This window comes from Ostrea edulis, chromosome 1 (assembly GCF_947568905.1).
Source record: "Ostrea edulis chromosome 1, xbOstEdul1.1, whole genome shotgun sequence".
NCBI classification, from domain to species: domain Eukaryota; kingdom Metazoa; phylum Mollusca; class Bivalvia; order Ostreida; family Ostreidae; genus Ostrea; species Ostrea edulis.
This window is the reverse complement of record NC_079164.1, coordinates 89107712-89130826: the sequence shown is the minus strand read 5'-3', so window position 1 is coordinate 89130826 and position 23115 is coordinate 89107712. Positions and strand designations below refer to the sequence as shown.

Here is a 23115-nt window from a genome sequence, read left to right as displayed (position 1 = left end):
TAGTAACTCTTACGTAGATTTCTATATATTGATACGATATATCGTACGAGTTATCATAGATACTATTTTGTTCCAGTCCTCCGTCCTGAATCCTCAGATCAGGCACCGTTGCGAGCTCCTGTTGCGCTGTTGCAACAATGCACCAACCACAGATAACGTCAATTTTGCTCAGTGAATTTCATCCAACGACAGGACCGATGGTGAAATATCAGGTATGATATGCATGCTATAGATTTGCAGCGGTACACAGAATCACCGAAATTACCGCTATTCACCGAAATTACCAAAGAAATGACCGAAATTACCAATAAAGGGGCCGAAATTACCTCAATGTATGTTTATCTATATACTATCTAGTCACACATCAAATTTCATGAAGATTAGTAACAATTTAAAGGAGTTATGGTCATTAAACCGATTAATGTGAAGCGTAAATTTATACGAGTTATTTCTCATGTTATATATATCGTATTCATGGTATTGATTTATACAATGTGTGATAAATAGATAAAATAAAATATTTGTCCTGAATTTTATATTGCCATTTGGAACTTACTGGCTATTCATAGTTCGCTTACTGAGTACCTATCGGTAAAGGGAATTAACTCAGATTCACACGTCACAATAATCGGTTTTATGGAAACAATTCCTTCAAATCATTACTAATCTTCATGAAATTTGATGTGTGATTAGATGGTATACAGATGAACATATACTGAGGTAATTTCAGCCCCTTCATTGGTAATTTCGGTCATTTCTTTGGTAATTTCGGTGATTAGCGGTAATTTCGGTGATTCTATACACCCGATTTGCAGTCATATTAGGCAAAGTTCCTGTATTCCTAGTAAAAGTCAGCAATCTGGATCGCAGCCGGATGGCTGTGTTACGTTAAGGGCCTGCCAATAAAATTAATTATGGAGGGAGACAGAGTAATCTTATTGGGGCACCATACCAACATGATGAGTGAGCCATTCATAACAAACCGAGGAGTAAAACGAGGGGATGTGATTTTGTATGGTTTGTGTATAACAGTGCTTCCCAGGGTCTTCTGGTACTTACTGGACATCTGGTCCAGTAATGGTTGAGATATTACTGGACCAAATCACATTTTACCAGACCAAAATTTATAGGCAAATCAATCCCCTATTGTGGCCCCACCCTACCCTTGGGGGCCAGGGTTTTGACAAACTTGAATTTACACTATATCAGGAAGCTTACAGTTTCATGTAAATTTGAACTTTCTGGCCCAGTGGTTCTTGAGAAGAAGATTTTTAAAGACGTTTCATATATATTCCCATGTAAACCTTTGATCTCCTATTGTCGCCCTACCCTACCCCCGAGGGCCATGATTTTAATACACTTGAATCTGCACTATATCAGGAAGCTTTCATGTAAATTTGAACTTTCTGGCCCAGAATGGCATTGGTGACATACTTTATTAGCCCAAGCATTTCACTTCAGATTCATCAGTGGAGTAAAGTTTTCCAACACGTGTTCAACACCAGTGTTATGAAATACACGTGTGGTTTTTTTTTAAACTTGGGCAATTTGTGTAACTCAAATGCAAATTGTTCAATCAAACTTGCCCATGTTGTTCATTGACAAGTACTTCTTGATCAGAGTATAGTTTAAACGCTTTATTTACCTAATTCAAACGCTTCAAAGATGTCTGTAGTTTCACGGGATATTGGGGGAATTGAAGATGATTGCAAGTTTGATAAATATTTGAGTTAAACTTAAACATGTTTTCTGTTTGCAATGACTAAAGAACAGAATAAATTTTGGGACATGCTGCTAAAATTGAAAATTTATCTAATGTATTTTATTCAATGGGGAAAAAATTATCGGACACTTGGTCTGGTCAACAACTGATATTGATCGGACCAAAACAAAAATTACCAGACATTTGCCAATGTCCGACGGACCTTCAGAATCACTGGTATAATCTCGGCAAGATTCGTCAAGGATGGATATTTGGACTGATACCTCTTCAGAGGTGTCAGTCCAAATATCCAGCCTCGATGAATCTCGTTGAGATTGGGTTTGTGTGTTGTTCAACATCCTATTCGAGAATTTTTCACTTATATGCCTTATAAGTTATATATGGAGACGTCACCATTGCCAGTGAGGGCTGCAAAATTTAGGCCTTTGAGCAGGGAGGGATCTTTATTGTGCCTCACCTGCATTGACATGGGGGCTCAGTTTTTGCAGTCTTATCCGAAGGACCACCTTAATTAATTGCCTCTTATGACAAGCAAGGGGTACTGAGGACCTATTTTTATTCTAAACCAAATACCCATGGGAAACAATCCCAATTTTCTGCTTGGCGTTTCCCAGCCTGGCATTTCACTGCCCATTTTACCAACACTTTGTTTACATGACTGATATTGCTTACATTTGCAGGTTCCACGTGAAATAATATCCAAAGCTCACTTTGATATTATTCATAATTACATCATTCCAAAGCCAGAGTTCCAAGGAAGACTGATTACAGTGTAAGTGTGTGTGTGTTAAGATGTGTATGAAGGGTGAGGTTACAAGTCAGAATAACCTAAAATGCCAGCAAAAAATTAATTACACAATTCGAAGATTTAATGATTTATATCCAATTATTAAAATTAGAATATATCAATGCAAAAATAGAAACACTTATGGTGATCAAAGTTCACAAAGCAGTGTCCATTGAATTCACACATCATGAGAATAATCCTGTTTATGGCACCATTGAAATTGCCTGTTAAGTTCAATCCCCGGAAATATAAAATCTAATGTAATGCTGCAGGCAGAGTGCTACAAACCACAAAATTTAGTCTATTGATGCTAAAACAAAATTTTGGAGTTTCATTCCACATCTTATGAATAGGTTATTTATTTATGTTTTCAAACTCCTTCTGAAAATAGAATGTCATAAAACTTCCAGAGGCTTAAAACTAGATTAGATGTGCCAATACAGGCCAATAGACAACATCTAGTACACATGTACTACACAGCAGGGGTGATTTTTTTAAATACAGGTATTGGATAATTTCTGACAGGAAATTTCTAGAGTATAGAGATACCCTATAGATATGTAGCTTTTGTGTAACTGCAGGGGTTTTTTATTCCAAGGGCCTGAGCCTTTCCAATTTGGAAAAATAGCGACTTTTGCTTGAAATTGGGAAAAATGTTTCATACAAAGAAATACCCAAAAAAAACCAATCCAGAGTGCTTTAAGGTATAATTGGGCTCCCTCTGACTTTCAATTTGGTCAATGCTTACCTCATTCAAATAAGCAGAGGCCAAAAAATGAGGTTTACTTAACAATTTTGAAGGAAAAATTGTAATTTGTGGGCCAGTGGAGAAGATTTATGAACGATTAGGCTACCCTGCTTGATTTGTTTTCATTATTTGGGAATTTCAAAGCAAAAATTGGGGAAAATACCTGCTTTTTAGCATTGGGAATGGGGCCTTATTTTGGCCCCCTAGAGTCCCTTATAAAATCCACGAACTGGGTCCTGTTCATTTTTCCTGTTGGATATTATTATTTAGTATTAATGTGGGTGTATCGTAGTCAGAAAATTATAAATGTTTGTTACCATTAATGTTTTTCTATTGTCAGAAATGCCTTAGGATATAAAATTGTGGGTTGTCCAGTCTACATTGGAGACACCAAGTATCAGAGGAATGCCTTGATGTTCAACCTTTGTTTTGTGTTTGGTCAGAGTGTGGACACCAGTAACCATGAACCAGTGGTCAAAAAGTTGGCCTCATACTTAACACAGATTGAAGTAGGTAACCACCAGAAAAGTGCTGGTCATTTGATGCAATGATTTATAATGAGTGATAACACAGAGTAACTCTAATATCACGGAATACATAGAGAATTCATATGTACATGTATTACATGCTAAAATCCATATCATATGTGATGTCAGCCGGAGCGGTTTCATATCAGCCTGAGGGCCGATATGGAGTCTTGAGAACTGATATGACATATGATATGGATTTGAACATGCAGTAATCAATTTATTATATACTTAAATATTATGTACATACGAAGTCTCGAGTGTCACATTCCTTTTACTGAAAAAATTGTCTTCCATAATTGGGGATTCGCACCTTCTGCCTCCATCTTGTTTGTTGTCATCTGGTAAGAAGTGAGTAAATCCACATAATTTTTGTATGCTGGTGTAAGACAAGTTTGATATTGGCTATTCCGATATTACACAGTGCAGAATCGGTATAATTATTAATAAGTATATGATAAATGTATAGTGTTGCAAAATCGGACCAAAATTACAATCAATTATCGAACTGAATCGGTAGCATACAATCAATTAAATGATCGATAGTTTATAATAATATAATAATAAATTCTTTTATTTAGACAGGATAGCACAATTAGTACAAATGACTAGTTTACATTGTGGTCCTGTATAAAACATATTCACAGACAGATAAATGAGAGAATAGAAAAATAGATAACATAATAGAAAATATATACATAAAATACCCACATGATATCACTGGGGGAAAAATAAACATATACATCATATCTATATATCACTTATTTGAGAAATAATGCTGCAACTTTCATTTATGGTTGCATTAAGTAAATTACATGTACACTATATAATATCCATTCTGATTAAATGATATCCTAATGACTGCAGTGAAACTTCTCTAAACCGGTCGGTTCTCGGACCGGAAAAAACGGCCGGTTTAGAGGGATGGCCGGTATACCGAGAATTTAGCAATTATAGACGTTTTATCTCAATATTCACAAAGTAGGTACTGTTCATTTTGATCTGGTGATCTATGATCAATTATCGGTGGAGATTAAATTAATTCACTTGCACCTACAGGTAATTATGAATTACATGAAATATTCTCGCTGAAATCACCTAATTTTAAACTGAAAATCTATAGCAGGATACATAAAGAAAACACAGAGACCTATCATTGGAATTCTTCTTACCTATAAAAACTCTGTTTACATTTATCGCTTATGTTATTAACAATTTTGTTTTGACATTTTTAAAAATTACAGTAGTAAATATGAAATTGTAATTTGATCATTTCTTTGTAATTTTAAGTTGATGGGAACCAAGAAAATTAATCTATCTTTTAATAATTATCATTAACAGTCATGGGTTTTGTTCTTTTTTAACTACCGCTTATATCCATACGATAGTATGGTGAAACAATATGGCGTTTGATACTATATTCATTCAATATGTTCCTAACTGTTTTTTACATTTTGTACATAATTTGGAAGGGTCACTTGGATTAGCAAAGCCTCAATTAACACCCTTGAGAGCACACGTAAACAATAGAAATTAAAGAGGCCACTAGTGTTTTCCACACCTCCAGTTGATAATTTCTCACCTGGCCAGTTGGTCAGTCAATTTGCACACCTGGAAGATCTTGATCAACCTCTGGCCAAAATTTTTTTGTCTTCAAAACGTGGCCAGTATGTTAAGGGTAAATTACACATGTTTGTTAACAAATGCACTTTAAAAAGTGGCCGATGTGCGGTTTTCAGGGGTAGTCGGTTTTGTAAGACTTTCTTTGTAAGGAAATGTTAAGATTTCTGCCGGGACTTTAAAAATCAGCCGATATTCAGGGAGAACCGGATTTCTGAGGGGCCGGTTTGGAGAAGTTTCACTGTAGATAAAAATTAAATGTCTTTACTGTTATGTTGGATAAATTCATTGACTCAGAGACAATGACCTTTGGACAATACAGATTAGTACACAATAGTCAACTTCGGATGAATGTTCATCAACTCTTATTGCTTCACTCATTCCAAAACCGATCCATTTTCATTAATCTATGAGTGAATGAACAAGTGATTGTCTTAACCTGGGCTTTTTAACAATATTTCCAGCCAGACTAAAAACTCACTCAATACGGACAGAAGAGAAGGAATTCCAAGATACCTCCATGTTAAAATTGATAATATACAGAAGATACTTTGATATTTTTTTCACCACTGCAGCAAGCTCAAAGAAAAATCTTTGTTTGATTTTCTTAGCTCCCAGATACGTTTACACATTTTCTCTCATTAATTAACATTATCATGATTATGTACATCACCAAACCTTTTTCTTAATATTTGATATTTTTGTTGTCCCCAGAACTTCAGTTTCATGAGGATGATATTTTCAATATGAAATTTGAGGTTAGGATTTCCTAAACAAAATAAAGTTAAAACATTTAAATTGTTGGGAAGACTTTATTCGGGGATTGATTTAATGATATATGACCTCGAACTTCCTTTAATTCGTATTCAACTTTTTTGCACTACTTGCAAATATAGATTACTATTCCTAGGTGGCCCTTCACTCTTTTTCCTGAATCAAAAAAGGTCCATACTTTCGACCTGGTTGCCCAAGAGTATGGAAAGTCTGATGCAAATTTGCATCGTCGACTTAGCCATTATTACACAAATTAGAGTTACATCCCTTGATATACTAAAACTTATATGAGTTCTGTTAACTAAATTATTTCCGGAATAGTCAGTGTCAATCGATGTCAAAAATTTGTAATCGATTGTCGCTGTGTCCAGCCTTCAGCAACATTTTTCGATAGCCGGCGACTATCATAACAACACTACAAATGTATTTACTGAGAATCGGCATGTGCACCTCTCATAAATGTAGATATATAGGATAACTTTCAGTATCACATCAGTACAATTTTTAGATTGAATATGAGTATCTCTTATTTAACTGAATTGAATTACTTTAACAAAGAGTTTTCAGACTATGAAGACCATGAATTCAATTGTCTAGTTCAGTGGACAATTTCTGTAATATAAACACCATATATTGGATTAATTTTAGCAACAGGAATATTGGATGGATTTTTATTTTGAAATTAGTTTCAAATCTTGGTACTTTATTTTTGATGGAATTTCATTTAATACTTTTATTTCTTATATATGTAGGATATTTTAGCACTTTTATTTTTGTTGGAGTTTTCTCATCTGTCAAGAAAACCAACACTTCCAATATGCCACCTAATATACAGAATAATTTCTAACTCTTGGAAATAGTTTTAAAGGTTATACAGATTATGGTCATCTTGCTTTTTCAATTCCACTTTCCCTGTATGAAATGCTGAGAATCATGACATTTTTCAGTTGGAGAGTGGGTTTTTATCGAGCAAGAAGAGCCAGGAACATATTCCTGTCTTCATGGAAAAGGTGCTTCACCTCCTGAATAAGTATGGCTGCTGTAGTATCCCAGTAGGTAAGTTCTCTGTGTAATAGGCATGGCTACTTTAGCATGGCGTCTCTGTGTAGTACAGTTATAAGTATAGCTGTGGTAGTATATTACAGCAGTGTTTATACTCAGGACTGCTTTTCATGTAGTCTACAAGTCATCGGATGATCCCTTATCTATTAGATGTGTTTTGCTTATTCCTAGCCCTCTGAATTAATTCAACTTTTTCCAAATGTCTGTTACAGTGAAATTGACTTGGCTGTTAAAAAAATTAGACTTGCTTGATTGTGGGACTTGTAGTCTAATACATCAGCGTGACCAATGTTTTACCTCACTAAATATTATGGAAATATTTTATGGTATTAATTATTGCAGTTGTATCTTACCAATCAGAATTAACAAAAATTTGCCAACCAAAAAAATGACCTGTTATACTATATGTTGTAGTCAGTGAATTTTGTGTTCTCCTGTACAGGACACCTATAACGAGTGTTATATGTTGTAGTCAGTGAATTTTGTCTTCTCCTGTACAGAAGAGTCTATAACGAGTGTTATATGTTGCAGTCAGTGAATTTTGTCTCCCCCTGTACAGGACACCTATAACGAGTGTTATATGTTGCAGTCAGTGAATTTTGTCTTCTCCTGTACAGGAGAGTCTATAACTGTCCATCTGAAGGTACCTGTGAACATCGTGGAGCCTCTCCCGGTACAGGATCATGCTGTTCCGATAATCATACGAGACAGATTGATGCAACACAATGAATGGGACCTCACCACACAACAGGTATCCAATCTCAAATCAGGCATCCCAACACATGATAGTTAGCTTTGCACACAGTAACCTAGCACACAGTAGGAAGCTTGGCACACAACATGTACATGTAGCTCGGCACATAATGGGCAGCTAAGCACACATAGGTCACTCAGTACAGAAGGGGTATCTCAGCACAAAACAATAATACAAGAGTAGCTCAACATGTAACAAGTACTCACCCAATCAACAGGTAGCTTAATACACAAGTAGCTCAACATACCACAAGTACTCACCCAATCAACAGGTAGCGTAATACACGAGTAGCTCAACACGCAAAAAGTACTCACCCAATCAACAGGTAGCTTAATACCCGAGTAGCTCAACACGTAACGAGTACTCGCCCAATCAACAGGTAGCTTAATACACAAGTAGCTCAACACGTAACGAGTACTCGCCCAATCAACAGGTAGCTTACTACACGAGTAGCTCAACACGTAACAAGTACTCACCCAATCAACAGGTAGCTAAATACACAAGTACTCATCCAATCAACAGGTAGCTTAATACACAAGTAGCTCAACACGTAACGAGTACTCACCCAATCAACAGGTAGCTAAATACACAAGTACTCACCCAATCAACAGGTAGCTTAATACACAAGTAGCTCAACACGTAACGAGTACTCACCCAATCAACAGGTAGCTAAATACACAAGTACTCACCCAATCAACAGGTAGCTTAATACACGAGTAGCTCAACACGTAACAAATACTCACCCAATCAACAGGTAGCTTACTACACAAGTAGCTCAGCACATAACAAGTACTCACCCAATCAACAGGTAGCTTAATACACAAGTAGCTCAACATACCACAAATACTCACCCAATCAACAGGTAGCTTACTACACAAGTAGCTCAGCACATAACGAGTACTCACCCAATCAACAGGTAGCTTAATACACGAGTAGCTCAACACGCAACGAGTACTCACCCAATCAACAGGTAGCTAAATACACAAGTACTCACCCAATCAACAGGTAGCTTAATACCCGAGTAGCTCAACACGTAATGAGTACTCGCCCAATCAACAGGTAGCTTAATACACAAGTAGCTCAACACGTAACGAGTACTCGCCCAATCAACAGGTAGCTTAATACACGAGTAGCTCAACACGCAACAAGTACTCACCCAATCAACAGGTAGCATAACACACAAGTAGCTCAACATGCAACAAGTACTCACCCAATCAACAGGTAGTTTTTGTTGGTCACCCAAATAGTCTGTTTTCAAGATCATTTTCAGAAATGATATCTATGAAACGCATGGATGTATTTTCTATCATGCCCGAAAATGTCCAAAAGAATAGTTTTAGTAGGTTCTTAGCTTAAATCCATTGGAAAAGACATGGCAGACACTCTTGAAACATGGATGAAGATATATTGAATGTGTACAAAAAAAACAACCTAATTAAATACTTGAAAAACAACTCACTGTGCACCCTCACCTGGCTGTTGAATAGGGTAAACTCCCTTTGAAAGCACAAATCATCAAACCCAACCAATACAAAATTGCACTCATCAAGATAAATGCTGATGATCTTGATCAAAGGATAAAGAATATGAAAGGGTCCTAATAAATTAAATAGAGACCACAAAAAGTTTTCATTTCTCGTGTGAAACATATCATGTACTAAAGTATGTTGTTAAACTTTTCTTTTGCCACTTGATTTGGTTACTGTGTGCAAATCTCTTGGTGCTCGAGAAAAGTTTACCAACATATACTTTCTGCTTTTCCTAAATGAATATTCAGATCAAATGCTTAAAGTCGTGTTGCAAAATGTTAAGGGTCTTCACTCATCTCAGCTGTCACACTGTAAATCATATTAATACATATGTTATGTAAAGTTTTTTTTATCAGTATGGACACTTTTGGGGGCATTTGTGTTTTAAGAACAGATCTTGTTTTATACCACTGCTGAATATTGGAATTTAGCTTAGATATTCAGAACTGGAAAATTATTATAGATTTCATAGCCCTTGGGGCTATTGATAATCAATACAATTGTCATGTATTAGTGATGGGCTAATTATCGCTGACAATGAAAATTTGATCGCTAAAAGCCTCTCAATTTCAATTATCGATTACAGTTTTCATAATCAATTAAATGAAAGAAAAAAAACGCATTATGTAAAGCACGAATTAACTATGAATGACTCAATATTTTTTACTTCCATGTAAACAACATGGCAGCACCGAAGAAATGGAAGCGATTGCCAGTGAATGATGTTACAAATACTAACAAGAGTGTCATTGCTAGCTTGCGAACCTCCTAGTTTATTTTTTTCAGTTTGAAATTTTTGCAAATTGAAGTAAGCACATGTGCATGGTTACATGTGCATGCAGTGTATTAATAATATTAGATCTTTTGAAACTGAATAGATTTTGTATATTAGAGAATGAAGAGTATGATACAATATATGGTTTTAGAATTTTTAAATTACTAACGATTATCACCTTTTGATTATTTCCATATTGATAATGAAAATTTTCCAATTTCCCATCATGAAGTCTAACACTTAGGCAACCAATAAGGCCTTTGAGCCTCTTGATTATTTTAAAGTTAACTTTATCAACATACCTACAAAGATTAATTCTCTGTGAATAACAAAATATGTAGACAATGGCTCACGTAATCATATATATGTATACATGTGATTTAAAGGTTCTTCCATACATAGATGGTTTCAACCCGACTTGTCGAATAGCTGTGGAGGCAGACGTGGAGATCAATCTGGTGAAATCATGCCTCCAGAACCTTCTGTAAGTCACTGCCAGTGGACTATCTTATGAAATAACATCAAATCATGTAGAATTTGGACACAGCCATAACTGCTGTTACATGTATATTCTGAATGAAATGTAATGATTTTCTGTTTGATTTACAGACATTACAACATAATTAAGATAATACCTGTATTTCAGGTAAGTACTGGTCAGATTGAGAGAAAGATCTTTTTGATAAATGTGTGTGCTCACAGAGTACTTCATATTTTGTTAATGAAACAAATATTACTTCAAGTCAATCTCTATAATGTGTGCATAGGTGAATAAAATCATGTCAGATTTTGACTTGTTGTTAACTGTATTTCAGTATTCAAACATGTACACAGTGACATCAGACATCAAGAAATTGTTTTCTGATGTGCATCTGCAGGAGCAGTGTATGCACTTTGTGGCAATCAAAGGTATGTGTAAATGTGACATGACAGCATGTGTAAATGTGACATGACAGTATGTGTAAATGTGACATGACAGCATGTGTAAATGTGACGTAACAGCATGTGTAAATGTGACATGACAGTATGTGTAAATGTGACATGACAACATGTGTAAATGTGACATGACAGTATGTGTAAATGTGACATGACAGCATGTGTAAATATGACATGACAGCATGTGTAAATATGACATGACAGCATGTGTAAATTTGACGTGACAGTATGTGTAAATATGACATGACAGCATGTGTAAATGTGACATGACAGCATGATGTGACATGACAACATGTGTAAATATGACATGACAGCATGTGTAAATGTGACATGACAGCATGTGTAAATTTGACATGACAGTATGTGTAAATGTGACATGACAACATGTGTAAATATGACATAACAGCATGTGTAGATTTGACATGACAGCATGTGTAAATATGACATGACAGTATTTGTAAATTTGACATGACAGCATTTAGTAGATGTGACATGACAGCATGTAGTAAGTGACATGACAGCATGTGTAAATGTGACATGACAGCATATAGTAAATTTGACTTGACAGCATGTGTAAATGTGACATGACAGCATGTAGTAAATGTGACATGACAGCATGTGTAAATTTGACATGACAACATGTGACATGACAGCATATGTAAATGTGAAATGACAGCATGTAAATATGACATGACAGCATGTGTAAATGTGACCTGACAACATGTGTAAATGTGACATGACAGCATGTGTAAATGTGACATGACAGCATGTGTAAATGTGACATGACAGCATGTGTAAATGTGACATGACAGCATGTGTAAATATGACATGACAGCATGTGTGTAAATGTGACATGATAGCATGATGTGACATGACAGCATGATGTGACATGACAGCATGTGTAAATGTGACATGGTAGCATGATGTGACATGACAGCATGTGTAAATATGACATGACAGCATGTGTAAATATGACATGACAGCATGTGTAAATGTGACATGACAGCATGTGTAAATGTGACATGACAGCATGATGTGACATGACAGCATGTGCATGAGTTAAGGCTAATTATAGACATTATATACAAATAACATTATTTAGATGCATAATATCCATTAAAATTTCCTTTGTACATATTCACAGGATGTTCATGTAAGTATATGGTTATATGTGACATACACTGGGTAGGTTTGACGTTACATTATTACATTATATATTGCTTACTTCGGAGGATAACAAACTATGTCAACAAAACGACTTCTGTACAGGAAATACACTAGATAAATTGAGATAATGTTAGTATGAGAATAACCAGATTTCTCTACGCAATAACGTTATTGCTGCACAAATGCTATCAGTTCATCACCTAAAAATAATGATTTAAATATATCCAGTGAAACAATTGATGAAGTGCATGGACAGGTATAATTATCTTAAAATAACGATAAAACGGGACAATGGACGGGATTGGGGCAGCAATAACATTGATGCATATTTAATTCCACATTACCTTATAAAACTGAAAAAATCGCTGACAAATTTGGCATCTGTGTTCACCCCTTTTTACGTCATAAGAGTTGAATATTAATGTATTGATTTTGAAAGAAAAAAGTATTGGTCCTGAGTTTCATAGATTCTCATTTGCATGAAAGGGACTAACTGGCCTTAACTTACATGTTCAAAGGTATTTGTAAATGTTACTTGTAAGCAGACAAAGGTATGTGTAAACCATCACATGATAACAGACAATATGTGTAAACCATTGAATTTCTTTCAAATTTATAAATAAATTCAGTCAGTTTTAAATTCGCTCAGTAAAAGCAAAATAAGCAGAATAAAGCAAAGAGGAATAAAACCTGTGTTTAATACAGACACTCACACATGACTACACGGTCCTAGTATTGTCAGCTTGTTATGTTATAGACAGAATACCGTATATCAGGTAATTTTGGCGTACTGGAAGTGTTAGCTCCTGTGAATGATACACGTGTTGTGTACAGCTACTGAAGTTCCATAACATCCAATAAGATTTGTGATTTAATGAAGACTGTGTGTGTACTTCAAGGTCGTACGTTGCCACGGCTGCGAGACATCCTGACTCTATACACCAGTATGACTCATGGAGTGACAGTTAAGGATCTCTGTTGTCGTTACAATCCACATGGACTGAAAATTGACGAGAAGTAATTTTTATCAAAATCTAGAAAATTTTGATACCATGTTTTATTTTTATTACTATTACTTTATTTATGTCTCTTGAATTACATTTAAATAAAATTAGTTGATTGAGTTTTTTTTTTAATTCATATTCTCTACTATTGATTCAAACTTACTGTTTCTGATCAGACCCAAAAGGTTCTGGTGAGCTTTACAAATTAAATTATGTCAGTTGTTTTGCAAAAAGATTTTACAAATAATTCTCAAGAGATGTTGAAGTAATGTTATTGATCTTTTATGGAAGATCAGAATTTCAGGATAGGCAATCATTGATCCATTTGTGATTCCGAAGAAATGATATGAAATATAGATGGCTGTTGTAATGCACGATTCTTAATCTCTTTTCATTTTTAAATTCTACTTTGAAGAAAGTTGATCCAGTTTGGTGTGGTTAAGAATCTGATCCGTGTGCTGAGGAAATTCCCCATCAAGGTCCCGTCTAACATTGACCCAGACCCCAGACTAAGATCGCTGTACCCGATGTTTGATGGACTTCGCTGTTATGATGAAATCTGCTGTAAAGTTGGTAAGTATTGTACCGTATATACTCACCTATAGGTTGGTTCGCCTATAAGTCGGTTATATATTTTGTAGCCTATTTTGGAAGGATTTGTCATTGACCTGCTTGTAAGTCGGTATAACTTTTTTCAAGAATCGGTTGACAATTTCAAACTAATGCTCTAACATTTTCACCTCCATTTTAAATAATATTTTGTGATTAAGCGCTGATATTTATTCATTTTATCAACAAATCAATTTCGGTAATATACACTTAAGATGAATAAAATCATTAAAATAAGTAAATATTTGTACTTTATGCATATAATCCTAGAATATATGAATAATATGATATGTCCAGTCAACATTAATCATGATAATCGTCGGAGTGCAAAGTTGTTCAAAAATACTATACATTACGCTGTCCAGAAAAATGCTAATCTTCTTAGGACACGCCTATAAGTTGGATATAGAGTTTTGGACCAATTTTTAGCTCCCTAAAATCCGACTTATAGGCGAGTATATACCGTAAAGAGTCAGTGGGCTGTTTTGCAAATCTCGACTATTCCAAGGATATCACCTACAGGTGGATGCACGGACAGTATCAAAGTGTATAGTAAATGCCTCTCGTAAGGAATGCAGGTAATGTAGACGTAGTTTTCCACGTGGTACAAATTTACAAATTTTCCGCAGAAACGCATAGAATTTTGTGCCAGTGGATTACATTGGAAAACTATAATACTATGTGCAATGTATTGGTGATTGGTTAGACAAGGTGAATTCTGTTGTCATATTAATGACAAGTTAAATATACCATTAAGCGATTGTGAATATCTATTAAAAAATTGCTGGAAAATTGCTTGAATTTTCTTACAAATTCATTTCATACATTTAGTACTTTTATAAAACACAAATTATACCTGTGTACTTACAGTATATAATTGCACAATCAGTTTTTCTTTGTCATTTGATTAACACCTAATATCAAACATTGATCAAAAACTCCCAAGCATGTCACATACTTGGATAGTCATTATTTCTTTGATAATAGACGTAAAAAAAAAAAAAAAAAAAAAAAAAACATATTTAAGGAATGAAGGAATTTACCAACATACAAGTGTTTTCCTTTAAATATACCCTATATCATAGTTTTTTAACTAGCAAAGAAGCCACAATAATTACCACATACGTATAAGACACTGTATATCATTAATATTCTTGCTGCAAATTTAAGATGCATTAATTTTTCTGTTGGGCAAGTGCAAAACCCTATTTCATAATAGTTGAATTGTGTTAAAAACAATTGAGGTCCTGACATCTAAGTCATATGTATTCCTGCTGCACATATCAAGATGCATTGAGTATTCTGATGGGCAAAGGCCCTGAGATCATCCCAACCCTCTTCATTTTTTATTGTTCAAATATTTTGAATATGGTTGAGATTCCAACACTTAAAGCACAATGCACTGAGCACCAGGTTTTTGTTTGTCTTTTTCTACCCTATATGCTCCACAAGGTGAAAAAAATCCTTATGCTTATTGCACATCTACAGGACAACACCAACCATCTTCCAAAAGATGATTTGGTTATTGAGTTAAATGTATGAGGAGTTTTGGGAACCAGGTTTATGGTTTTATTCAGAAAAAGCATCCTTTTTTACTCCCATTTTGTCCCAGGATAAAATTGAAAATTCTTAAAACCTACAGAACACTACCTATCATATTCCATAAGCTGAATTACATGTAGTTACTGATTAAAATAAAAGGAAGAAGAAAGTGGGACAGACGGACAGACCAGGGTAACAACAATATATGTAACTGAACTTCCTTTAGACAGTGTGGGTATAAAAAAGCCTTACTAGTAACTTCCCCAAGTTGTGTTCTATCTTATAGCATAGGTAAAAATTAGCTTCATTCCTTATGATATCAATCAGGACCTCCGTGGCCGAGTGGTTAGAGCATCGTGCTCAAATCACACGGCCTCTCACCTCTGTCGGCGCGGGTTCGAATCCCGCTCGCGTCGGTAAGTGAGAAAGTTTCCCAGTTTACTTTCGGAAGGTCAGTGGTCCCTTCCCAGGTACATTGTATCTGGGTTCTCTCTTCCACCAATAAAAAAAACTGGGCGCCACCATATAACTGAAAAATTCTTGAGTGTGGCAGAAAACATCAATCAATAAATTAATTCTTATTGTATCCTTGTATCTGATTGGTCAAATTCCAATTGAGGAACGCAGGTTCTTTTTGTATAACCTGGTTTGGTATGGGGACACACCCCCTTGACAACCAGAAGCCGGAACTGTTTTTTTCTCTCTTTCTAAATTTACATCGCAGCACTGTTTTTAGCCTTCTATGGAATAGAAAGTCAACATGTATAATAAGATATTTCGGTTTGATACACATAATGTTTTCTCGGTGTCAATTAACATCTACTTCTCACTGGGGAAAGGGTGTGTGTGTGTGTATTTCATTGTTGATCCACCTTTCAACAAAGCAAACAAAAAAATCATACGTCACATTTTACCACATGACGTCAGTCACATTGACATTGTCACTTGCTTACATATTTTCTTGTGTTGGATTTATTATTAGGCCTAGTAACAACGTTGCATGCATGGGTAAGTTTTCATGTAGTAGAAATTTTCAGAGTTAAAAGCCGCAAATTATTGCATTTTCAGATATTTGAAGACTTACTTTGGGTAGATCTAGGCCTAAACAATGCAATTTCCCATATTTTCTCAATCTGTCGGAGATGAGGGACTTCAAAGTCGATCTCTAAAGGGAAGCAAAATACGCATTCCATGCATAGTCTACACATATTTTCTGCCATGACAAACTTCACCTTCGATACAATAATTTAATAAATAGTCTAGGCTCTGTTGAACTAAGACAAATTGACAATGAGTTAAGATGGCGACCTTAACAGAGTGTGTACGCTTCATGGTTGTTGCTAAGTGAATCATTGCGCGGCTCAGTTGACTTGTATTTTTCCGAGTTTATGTACATTTTGATAAACGAAGGTTAGTATCTTTGTCTCCTGCTTTGCGGATTATAAAGGGTAAACTGACCCAAACCAGGTTATACTCGTATAACTTGCCCCAGAATTAAAGTCATTCCTTAAATCAATCAATCAATCAACCTTATAATATCATTTTAGAAGACAAGAAGTCTTAGATTATAAAAATTGTTAATAAACACAGAGAAATACAAATCACTTGCAATGCATTTATATGACTGGAGCATTTGATTTATTCATCAAATTTTGAAAACTTAGTAATACAATATAGAAAGTAGAGTTGGCTATGAATCTGAAAATATGTGTGGGCTACACATGTCGGATATTTTTACTTTGCTGCACTTTTAAGATCAACATTTAAGTTGCTCCAACAGAAAGTTTGGGAAAATATTTACTGACATCACATAAAACAAGTCTTCAAAACCAGAAGATGCAATGATTTTCAGTTTTTTATTTTATAAAAGTTTTAAATGGCATCAAAACTTGCCATTGCATGCAACATTATCACCAATCAAATCAGACACAGTAAAATACAAGCATTCTTAGAGTATTGCATGGCAATACAAAGTCCCCTTCCAATCACAAAAATTATTGGACCGCAACAATATTCAAAGTTCATCAGGTAGGTAATGGTAATGGGGAAAATTGGAGAACCAGGATAGGAATGGTTGGAAATCCAATTGCTATTCAGGTACAAAGACTAGACTAGGAAAAAACAAATCTAGGATTAGGTTTAGGTCTTTAACTAAGTCAATGAATTATGAAACGTGGGTGATCATGAATAATTTAGCTACTATGCTAGAAGTTTTAATGAGTGTAGTACTCTTCTCTACAGAAATAAGAAATTACGATGTAAACTTTAAGCTAGTGTGGATCTCCACTAGTTCTTATCAACTTTGTAGAGGCAAATTAAAAATGTAACTTTTTATCAAATGAATATATGTAAGCACAACCAAAAAAAAAAAAATCCAAAAAACTGATAATTCATGCTATTTTTCTTTTACCAAAACCAAATTCGAACTTGATCTGTAACTTGTAATGGCAAAGCAGTGTACCAAATATCAAATGAATATCTGCAAGCACAACAAAAAATATCTGGAAAACTGAATAATCATTCTATTTTTCTAAGTCCAAGGACCATAACTTAATGAAAAATCAACAGACCAAGATGAAATTCGAACTAGATCTGTAACTTGTTATGGCAAAGCAATGCACCAAATATCAATTGAATATCTCGATTCAATCAATATACAACAATTGGCAGAATTGCATGCCTATATTCAGTGGTTAGATGCTGAACATTTCCAAAATATATGCAATACTCTCCGAAATATTAACACTACCCTATGTCTTTCAAATTCTTGACATGAAACAAGTAAAAACGAAGTGCTCAGTAATAATAAGCTAACTGGCCTTTATTAAACTTATGAAACACATTTCCCTTTAATAGGTAGATCAGCAATATATGAATCATAAAAAAAAATGTTAGATTTTGAAAATATTCTTCATTCTATTAAACATCAAGCAGAGACTTGCTTTGTGATGTCTGAGTGCCTCAATCTATAAAAATTGCGAAATTCTTAGTTCCTGGATTAAGAGTTTGGGACAAAGGATGGAACTATATGGATTATATAGTGAGGAAAAACATTAAGTCATTGAAAATCTTATTCTTTACTCTGGAACATTAAGCAAACAAATCAAGTGCCTATAGTCCCTGCAAACAAGGCTTTGGTGGTATATAGGAATCAATAATTAAAAAAATAACCAATGCCAATTAATATTGTATTAAGGAGAATTAGAAGAAATTGGTGTAACTTATGATCACAAAGCCAGAAGTCATTCAGTTGGTTGAGTTTGAAAGAATTGTGCATTCCACTAATAACATTCAACTCTTTTAGTGCAAGTGTGTTTTAAAATGACCATCATAGAGGGGTCCTATCATGGTATGTTGTCCGTTTGTTTATGCATCTATATATCTGTCAGCACCTTATGGGTCAAATAAAAACCGTACTTTGGGCTAGGATCATCAAAGTTGGTACACATGTCCCTAATGATTAGAGGAAGAGCCTATTGTTGTACAAGGTAAAGTTTACGTGGGTAATAGACACAAATTCAATCTTCATGATGCACGTCTGTATTTCTATGTACATCATGTCTGTTGTAGGAGGGATGTTTCCCATGGTGAGAGGAAGATGCCTATTATTTCTCCGAGTCAGTGTCATACTTTTATGGGTAATCATGTAGAAAATACAATACTGATAAGGTTGAAATCATCAAACTTTGTGAACAAATTACCTATGGTGTGGGTGTCAAGTATACAACATGTTTTTACACCCCATGCAACGAAGTTGCGAAGGGTATAATGTTTTTGACCCATCCTTCAGACTATCAGCCCCTTTTTTGGTCAGCACAACTCCTCTGAAACTGCTCAATAGATTTTCGTGAATCTTTGTAGTTAATAAGGACACACTCTGTAGATGTGCATATTCTCAGGAAATTCCGATTCAATAATTTTTCTGGGAGTTATGCCCTTTGTGAACTTCAAATTTTGAGCCGTTTATCCTGTTCTTGCAGTAATGCATAACATTATCATTTATTATTTGAGGCATTGTCAAGCAATGTTGGAGCGTGGGGTATGTGAGCTTGCTCACCTCTGCTTTCTTTCATTTAGAAAGTAATAGTGTTGCTTTTTAAGTAATACTTTAATCAGTTGAAATCTTTCTTTAATTTGATATTCAGCAAAACATCTATTTTATTAATACTCTCTGATATTGGAGAAAATGTTGAAAGAACGCTGTCAGAGCCATTTCTTGACCAATGATTTGGTTTATTTGGATGTGAATCCTTTCTTTGAATTTTGCAGTAAGAGCTTTGCTGTTATGTAATACTCAGATGACCTTTAAGGCCCTGAGCCTCTCGTAATAGATATTTAGTGAAAAGGGTGTTATACAAATGAAAATATTAAAGGAAAACTTGCAGACACATTCAATGATTATGCATGAAATGTGCTTTCTTCTGTTGCAGGGATTGGTCAGGCAGACTTGGAGGATAGGATAGAGAATGACCCCAGTGTAACAGTCTGTGTAAAGTGATGAGCCTCCTTAATCACTAAACACACCATGTCACTTAGTGTAAAGTGATGAGTGTCCTTAGCAATGAAATTTAATTAAAGTGATTAGTGTTGATCAGAGTCGACATGGAAGTGTGTAAAGTGTCCCTTCATACTACTCGGAGTCCGATCCTAGCCAGACCCCAGAAACACATCCTAGTATTTGTATGCAAATAGTTTGGTATCGTCTTGTGTGGAGGGGTATACTGATTGTGTGATGAGGGCTTTGGTATCGTCTTGTGTGGAGGGGTATACTGATTGTGTGATGAGGGTTTTGGTAGTTGGCCCAAACTAATTACAGCTCCCTGTTTGGAAACAATACACACAACTTGCACACTTTCCAGAGCAGCCTGTGATAGACAATCCACCTTATCCAGGTCATCACTCCATGAATACGGGATTCACTCCAGGCCATCACTCCATGAATACGGGATTCACTCCAGGCCGTCACTCCATGAATGCAGGATTCACTCCAGGTCATCACTCCATGAATGTGGAATTCACTAAAGGTCATCACTCCATGAATGTGGAATTCATTCCAGGTCATTGCTCTTTGAATGTGGGATTCACTCCAGGTCATCACTCTATGAATGGGATTCATTCCAGGCCATCGCTCTATGAATGACAAATTGTTCTGTATGAATAGATCTGCTGTGCATTTTTATGTGACCCATACTTTCTGAAGACACACAGGTGTTTTAAGAATAGTGACTTTTGTCTGAGAAAATGACAGTAAATTCATGTGTATGTGATGTTCATAATTCATTACCACTACAGCTATGATTATATTTATAGATATTACCTTTTTAAAAACAAATTAAATGCAGTTTTATATTTTATTTAGAGTTAAATTGCAATCAGAATTTATAGGAACAAATTTCACTCTTGAAAATATCAAGCAAATCCAGTATTGTCAAATAAATTCTATATCCACAACAAAACATTAGATATCCTCTATCTATACATGTATACATAAAATTAATGTAATCACGTTATTGCAGAAGGATATATTTTGGCAATTCACTAGTCCCATTTGTTATCTTCGCAGCTGTTGTTTTCTCATTGTGAAGTTATCACTCGTAATTTTCATAGTGTGAAAATAGAAGCTGATTTAGAAAATATAAATTTTCATTCTATAGATAAATTTCACTGTTGAAAATGTAATACATAAATCTCTCTGGATCGATAGTTGATTAATACTTTGTTAAGTTCCTTACATCATTTATCAAATATACTTTAAAGCTCACCTGAGCTGAAAGCTCAAGTGAGCTTTTCTGATCGCCTGTTGTCTGTCGTCTGGTCTTCTGTCTGTAAACTTTTTACATTTTTGACTTCTTCTCCAGAACCACAAGGCCAATTTCAACCAAACCTGGCCAAAAGCATCCTTGGCTAAAGGGCTTTCAAGTATGTTCAAATGAAGGGCCATGTCCCTTTCAAAGGGGAAATAATCACAAAAATAGGGTGGGGTCATTTAAAAATCTTCTCAAGAACCACTGAGCCAGAAAAGCTGAAATTTACATGAAAGCTTCCTGACATATTGCAGATTCAAGTTTGTTAAAATCATGGCCCCCAGGGGTATGATGCGGCCACAATAGGGGATCAAAGTTTTACATACAAATATATTGGGAAAATCTTTAAAAATCATCTTCACAAGAACCACTGAGCCAGAAAAGCTGATATTTACATGAAAGCTTCCTGACATATAGTGCAGATTCAAGTTTGTTAAAATCATGACCCCTGAGGATAGGATGGGGCCACAATAGGGGATCAAAGTTTTACATACAAATATATAGAGAAAATCATTAAAAATCTGAAAAATCACTGGGCCAAAAATATTTACATTCACATGAAAGCTTCCTGACATAGTCCAGATTCAAGTTTATTGTGGCATCTTTTAAAATTTTCTTCAATCGAACTTGGAACACATCATCCTTGGGTGTAGGGGATTCAAGTTTGTTCAAATGAAGGGTCATGCTCCCTCCAAAGGGGAGATAATCAAGAAAAGACGAAAATAGAGTGGGGTATGATTTAAAAATCTCTAAGAACCAGAGCCAGAAAAGTTGAAATTTATATGCATGCTTTCTAACATAGTGTAGATCAAGTTTGTTTAAATCATGGTTCCTGGGGGTAGGGTGGGGCCACAATAGGGGATCAAAGTTTTGCATGCAAATACATGTACATAGGGAAAATCTTCTCCAGGACCATGATTAAATACACTGATATGCAAGCATTCCTAGGTAGTGCAGATTCAAGTTTGTTCAAATTGTAGTCCATGGGATAAGGTGAGGCGACAATAAGGGATTAAAATTTTACTAGGGATTATAGAAAATATCTCAAAAACTCTTACAGCAGGGCCATGACTACGCTTGTTAATATGCAATCATCTTCAGGTAGTGCAGTAGAAGTTCAAATCATGGTCCCCAAGGATAGGATGGAGTCACAATAGGGGATCAAAGTTTTATATGGGAATATGTAGGGTATCAACAGGGTGATGATTACTCATATTAGTATGCAAGCTTTTCCGGATAATGCAGATTCAAATTGTGGTCTCCGTGGGTACAGTGAGGCCACTGTAGGGGATCAAAGTTTTACATGGATATATATAGGAAAAATCTTTTCAATAACAACAGGGCCATGAATACTCATATTTATGTGCAAACATCCCCAGGTAGTGCAGATGAAGTGTGTTCAAATCATGACCATCAGAGATAGGATGGGGCCACAATAGGGGATCAAAGTTTATTTGGGATTAGATGAAGGAAATATCTTTGAAAATTTCATACCCTGATTTTTGTGTCACCTACCCGAGTAAACTCAGTCAGGTGACCTATTACATTTGGTTTGTTGTTCGTCATCGTCCATTAACAATTGAGCATTTTTATCTTCTTGATAAGTGACCATTCCCATTCTTTTTTAGTTTGGTATGAAGCATCAATGTGACAAGGGTGATGTAAATTTCAGGATTCCTGGGTGGGGCAAAAACTGCCAAAATTGACCAATTATCTTTTCTATAACTGCACATTTAAGAAAAACTAAATGCATA

The 23115-nt window shown here is 35.3% G+C and overlaps 1 protein-coding gene across 2 annotated transcripts; it reads left to right on the top strand.

Annotated features, from left to right (window-relative positions):
* The first annotated feature begins 13 nt into the window (after positions 1 to 13).
* Positions 14 to 21013, top strand: LOC125675766 (GATOR complex protein NPRL2-like). Of its 2 annotated transcripts, none has more exons than XM_048913562.2 (11): positions 14 to 212; positions 2404 to 2495; positions 3599 to 3767; positions 7127 to 7235; positions 7859 to 7992; positions 10686 to 10783; positions 10909 to 10945; positions 11115 to 11208; positions 13302 to 13419; positions 13822 to 13979; positions 19988 to 21013. In XM_048913562.2, the coding sequence occupies exons 1-11, from the start codon at positions 138 to 140 to the stop codon at positions 20053 to 20055; spliced, it is 1152 nt and encodes a 383-aa protein (XP_048769519.2). In that variant the 5' UTR covers positions 14 to 137; the 3' UTR covers positions 20056 to 21013. The 2 variants fall into 2 exon arrangements, with proteins under 2 accessions (XP_048769519.2, XP_056020972.1); XM_056164997.1 differs by lacking the exon at positions 14 to 212 and adding an exon at positions 787 to 1017.
* Positions 21014 to 23115: the final 2102 nt, after the last annotated feature.